This window comes from Sardina pilchardus, chromosome 21 (genome assembly GCF_963854185.1).
Source record: "Sardina pilchardus chromosome 21, fSarPil1.1, whole genome shotgun sequence".
In the NCBI taxonomy this organism is placed as follows: Eukaryota; Metazoa; Chordata; class Actinopteri; order Clupeiformes; family Clupeidae; genus Sardina; species Sardina pilchardus.
In genome coordinates, this window is record NC_085014.1 from 4,526,645 (window position 1) to 4,532,773 (window position 6,129).

General features: G+C 47.9%; 1 protein-coding gene across 1 annotated transcript in view; it reads left to right on the forward strand.

Annotated features, from left to right (window-relative positions):
• The first annotated feature begins 1,778 nt into the window (after window positions 1–1,778).
• The window catches only part of ubap1lb (ubiquitin associated protein 1-like b), a 12,259-nt gene continuing 7,908 nt past the window's right edge, over window positions 1,779–6,129 (forward strand). The window contains exons 1-2 of the mRNA XM_062525427.1: window positions 1,779–1,910; window positions 4,856–5,527. Coding sequence (XP_062381411.1) covers window positions 1,779–1,910; window positions 4,856–5,527 — 804 coding nt within the window. The remainder of the gene's footprint in view (window positions 1,911–4,855; window positions 5,528–6,129) is intronic.

Sequence of the window (6,129 nt, forward strand, 5' to 3'; positions counted from 1 at the left end):
GGGGTCTATGGGTGCCTCTCATTCGGGCTTTTATGCATCCTCCCTCGCTCCTCGGGCCTCGATCCTCACTGCTCTACATAAAGAATGATGGAGCGGCAACAATGGGATAGTCTATCCAGTGTTAGTTATAGATCAGTGGGAATGCCCCTCGAGGATCAAGCATTGAGGATCGAGGAGGGATGTTGAGAAGCACCTCATATAATGTCTTGCACAGAGGTTGCTCTCTTGACCCTTCTGTTGTCTTGATCCGCGAAAAAAAAAAAAGGTCAACCCAGCAGCTTAGAGAGCATCTGGCGGTAAAGTCCCGGCTTGAGTCTCAAATCTGGAGCCATCTGCTGGTTTGAGTGGGCCAGACTCAGCTGATCCTCCTCCCCACTGTGCTGCTCCATCTTCAGTGGGAGGCTGGGGAGGCTGAGGCTCTCGCTGGCGTCAGCAGCCCAGCTGTCACCTCACCTGACGCTCCACTGGTGCCACGACAACCGCTCCGTTGCCAGGACAACAACCACTCAGACAGAGATGCTGTGTGGGTTAGATTAGATTAGATTCAACTTCATTGTCATTGTGCAGAGTACAAGTACAAAGACAACGAACTGCAGGGCTGTTGAGGGTGGAGAAGTTTGGGATTGACTTCAGCTCAGCTCAGCTGAAGTAGCCTAACTCCAGGTGCTTGTGTGTGTGTGTGTGTGTGTGTGTGTGTGTGTGTGTGTGTGTGTGTGTGTGTGTGTGTGTGTGTGTGTGTGTGTGTGTGTGTGTGTGTGTGTGTGTGTGTGTGTGTGTGTGTGTGTGTGTGTGCGCGCGCTCGCGCGCGCCCTATAGTATAATATTGTTCGTCCCATTTTCTCCGTCAACTGTCATTATGTTCTATGAGGGCCCCATGTTAGTGCAGAGCCATTGGGACTGTTGGAGCCATTTGGAGTCATTGGGACCCCCCCCCCCCCCCCCCCCCAACACACCCACACCCACACCCACACCCACACCCACATACCATGCCATATTACACTTGGTGGGTGCACCCACAATCCTTCTGCGTCTTACTTTCTGGCAACGTGTGTGAGATGAGAGGCTGAGGGGTTTAGTGAACGAATGACACGGTGAGCTAACTTCTAGGAGCAGCACACACACACCACACGTCTTCTGTGAATGAGTCTATTGCTGGCTGGCCGTGTCCTGACCGGGGTTACCAGCGTCCAACTTAAGTGCAGGTCTCCACCAATGACAATCCCGCTGGGCGGTCAGGGCAGGTGGAGGTGCACAGCAGGTAGCCGTGGGAACCGTCTGGTGGGTGACGAGCGGTAAATCAGTTAGCCGACACTAATCCCAGAATCCCCCTCTTCGGCGCGTAAAGGTGTAAACAGATATAGACAGGTAAACACAGAGCCTCCTCTTCATTGTGTAAGGGTGTAAACAGATATAGACAGATAAACAGAACTGCAACGGGCGAAGCCTTCCCAGAAGTCTGACTCAAATCTTCCCTGACGATAAACGATCAGCTCATCGTCATGTCTCATGTCTGACGTGTCTGATGTGATTCCTGGACACAGACCATCAATTCCTCAATGGACCGGACGTCTGTGGATTTAAATTCTTGAACTTGATCTAAATTCCAGAGTTCTTGAATAGAAGAGTTGGAGAAATATTTAGCCTATCTGTCTTACTGATATTCCTGCTATTCACCAAATACCAGAAGTTGACCCAATGTCACCACAGGACGTTTGCGTGTGAGGCTCACGGTTTTTGGCCTCTGCCTGCCTCCCTCCTTCTCCCCGCAGACGTGCAGCATGAGCTCAGTGGAGGAGGTGCCTTTTAAGATCCCGCTGGGGGCGCTGGGGGAGGTGAAGGAGGAGGTGGTGCCGGTCACAGCGCCCGACATCCCCGTGCCAGACTACCTGACCATCCTACAAGAGACAGAGGTGAGTGCAGTCCCAACCTCCTGCCCACCAGAGCCAGTGGTCACCTCACCAAAGCTTTCTATGCAGCTCCCACTTGCACTTTGTGTCTCTCTCTGTGTGTGTATGTGTGTGTGTGTGTGTGTGTGTGTGTGTGTGTGTGTGTGTTTTCCATCAATTTTGAAATTCAGAAATCAACATACATTTATATCAGTAGACATATTTTGCATGGCATTACACAATTATCTTATTAAAGTTTGAAAGTAAACAGGGTGTTGTATGACCTAGTCCAGATCAAACATAAGACTATACTGTATGACATTGAGAAGATGATGAACAATCAAGTGTTCATCCACAAAATTATCATATTTAAGTCATGCTATATACTGTACCAGATAAATCCACTTCACTCCATTCTTGCAGCCTAGGCCTAATTGTGAAATGAAAGACATTTCTTTTTTGATCCCGATGTTTTTTGTTGTTCTGAAATGCACATAGCAATGTAGGATACTTTGGATGTCTAATACCAAACTCCAAAGGTTCAGCATTACTCTTATACGCTGCAACCTTTCTGGAAGCAGGGCTATCTTGACATTGTTTCTATAGGCGTATAAAGTTAGGATTCCAGTTTCTTTCCAAAACACCAATTTTACTGTAATTCCATCATGGCCATGTGTTCTCCATATATAGGCCTAGGGCTGCGGCCAAGATGTTGACATTGGATGGGTCTGAAGATCACTGCTGACACGGTCTCTAAAACACTGCACGATTTCACTAATGTGATAAGACCGTGGAGTTTTTCAAGGAATAGTCGCGCCTGGCCATTAATATCGCTCGCCTCTTATCTGATCCAAGCGGTCGTCCTATGACCCTATATGGACCTGTGCTCAAGGCTGCCTTGTTTGAAGGATTTAAACTGAAATGGTCCAACTAAAAGGCGATACCTGCACTAGGTCCCTGGGCAATTTGAAGGAATCTGGTTCTGGAATGTTACATAATCTTTGGCCACGGTTCACCTTCCATCACGAGAGTCTTCTGCTCTGCGCGTTTCCCTGCGTTCCTTCCTGCTGCTGTTGCTACAGATGAAGCCGTTTATTTTCTTTCTGACTAAATGGGTTGTTTTTGAATGGCCTCCAAGCCAGTCAGGATGTTCTGCCAAACCAATTTGTTTTCTGTTTTACTTAATTATCATTTTGTTGTTGAACGTTGCCATTGTATTCTTTTTGATGAGTAATCACACACGCACAGAGAGAGAGAGAGAGAGAGAGAGAGAGAGAGAGAGAGAGAGAGATACACCTAGTTTTGATCTGTATCTGTTGCCTATAGCTATGGAAAAATGTATTCATTCCAGTGTTTTTTTTTCTTTTATGAAATGCTAATGTAAATGAAAATGTCATGCAATGATTATTGCTGTAGTGCAATACTGTCAAAAGGTGACTGGCCTTGTAAGCCACAGACACAGCATGTGGTGCCTGAGGGATCCTCCTCCCTGAGCAGCGGTTAGGGAGGCATATGGTGACCCTGGTTACTGTGAGGGAAAATATTATGGTCTGGGTAAGAGGGAGGTGACTGGTGACAGCCGGTCAGTATTTGTTGATAGTAAAAGATAATGAGCCAATTTCACAGTGTCAGGGTGTCTGGCCTAGTTGATGTTAATGATGCCTTAATTGGCAGGGTAAAACATCTTCCCGTTTCTGTCTTTCCTATGGACTGAGCTGTTCCAGAGGAAGTTAGTTTACACAGTGGCGACATCTTGTGAAATAGGCTCATTGTCTGGTAATTCAGCTTTGATGACAATGAGGTTAAATTGTGACGGCAGAGTTGTGTAAAGTGTTCAAACCCCCACTTGAGTAGAAGTGCAGATATTTGATCAGAAAATGGCTTAGGTAATAGTAAAACTAATCTAAGCAAAGTAGTTAAGTAAAAGCCTTCAAGTATCTATTGTTTACAGTACTTAAGGATGACAAATAGCCCATTATAAAACATAATGTACTTAAGTACTGAAAGTAGAAGCACTGAGTACTAATAGAACACCAGGTTTACAGGCCATGGGTGACAACTCTCTCCCTTCACTATGGTCTCAATGACAAAGAAAGCAGTCCGAACTCTGGATAGGCCATTAGGTTCATGCTGCACCTTAACACTTGGTGCCCACACTTCATACGCAATGTCTTGGAAGCCTAAACAAAGGTATGGCTGCCATTCATTTATCACTGCTGCTTCCTTTTATAGGCCTGTAACGAAATCGCCAACATGTTAAGAAGGGCAGCTACAGCACGTCACACTCCATAAACATGCTTTGAATGCCTAATAAACAAAAGTGCTATTTATGAAAAGCAAACAGATAGAATTTCATTTGAATTCAATAAAAAAATGTAGTAAAGTAAAAGTAAGAATCAAAATAAAAACTCAAGTAAAGTACAGATACTCCCTATTCATACTTAATTACTGCACTTAAGTGTTTCTATTTAGTTACTTCACATCTCTGGCCTGTGGTATTTGACAGTGCACAGATTAAGTCCTTCCAGAAGCTACCATCAACTCAACTTCAGAACTGAACTTAGACTTTTCCTAGTTGTTCCTTTTTGTTCTCCAGTAGATAGTATGAGATGAACTATTACCACCTATTCTCCCAAACGCACCATAACTCCAGGTGCTTGGGACTGTGAGTGTGTGTGTGTGTGTGTGTGTGTGTGTGTGTGTGTGTGTGTGTGTGTGTGTATGTGTGTGTGTGTGTGTGTGTGTGAGTGAGTGAGTGAGTGAGTGTGAGTGAGTGTGCGCGCGTGCCAGCCAGCCTATAGTATAATATTGTTTGTCCATTCTCTCCATTAACTGTCATTATGTTCTATGGACTGTAGACCCTAACTTCTTGTCCTTTCCCTGCTCTCCCATTCTCTCTCTGTCTCTCTCTCTCTCTCTCTCTCTCTCTCTGTCTCTCTCTCTCTCTCTCTCTCTCTCTCTCTCCCCAGTATGCGTTCAGACTGGAGAACTGGGTTCTTACGGGGCTCCAGGGGGGCTACCCAACCCACCCCCAGGCCCAGGTCCCGCGCTCCCCCTCGGACCTGCTGCCCACCTGCCCCCCTTACTGGATGATGTTCAGCAGCCCGCAGGAGAGCCGCCTGGCCAGCAGGTGGAGCAGTGACCTGTGGGAGCCCAACCCTCGCCGCCGCAGTCGCAGCCTCAACGCCTCGCACCTGCGCAACAGCGACGGCCGCGGGCGCTTCGTCATCTCCGACTCGGACAACGAGGAGGACGACGACAACAACAACAGCGGTGGTGTCGTCAAGGCGACGGGCTCTCGCTCTTGCTCTCGCTCTCCGGGGGGAGACCTCAGAACCGGCGCCGGGCCCTCGCAGCGGTTCCTGGACCTGCCGGGAAGCCCGTCGTGTGTGCAGGCCCAGCCGGTTCCACCTACGCCTCAGCCACAGCCGCAGCCGCAGCCGCCGCAGCAGAACCAACTCAGGAACGTGCGGCAAGCGTCCCTGTCTGCGCGGAACCCGCCCCGTCCGCCGAACCTGAGGAGCATCAGCCTGTCGGACCAGAGATCGTCCCGCACCAAGAAGCCCTCCAGCACCGCGGCCAACAAGAGCCCAGCACAGGTGCCCAGGTCGCCCATCAGGTGCACCAAGCCCTCGCTCATGGTAAGGACAACGACGCCCTCACACCGTCTCACTACCATCACATACACCATAAGCCCTCGCTCATGGTAAGGACAACGACGCCCTCACACCGTCTTACTACCATCACATACACCATAAGCCCTCTCTCATGGTAAGGACAACGACGCCCTCACACCGTCTTACTACCATCACACACACCATAAGCCCTACTGCCAGTCCTCATACTTTCCACAATGAGCAGCCTACCACCTCAGAGAACAGTTGGCTCTCCAAGTACCACCATTGTGACAGCATTAAAATACTGTAGCGTAGGCCAATTTAGATATATTTTACATTATACATATTGTTTCGCATTGTTTTGTTTTTGTTTGTTTGTTTTCAAGAAAGATAAAATACTAGTTTAAATTGAACGATTTTTCATATGCACCTGCACAGTTCTTATGAGAATTAGGATTGGACCTCCCTGCGGACTCGGAGGTTATTTAAACTTCCTGGAAATCATCACTACTCTCTCAGTTATCCTAGACATGTTTCTTCCTCTTTCTCCCAATTGTGTCTTTTGCCAGAAAGTTCTGTCCATCCGTCCCAGTTGACAGAGATCCGTTATTTTGGGGCTCTCCGCA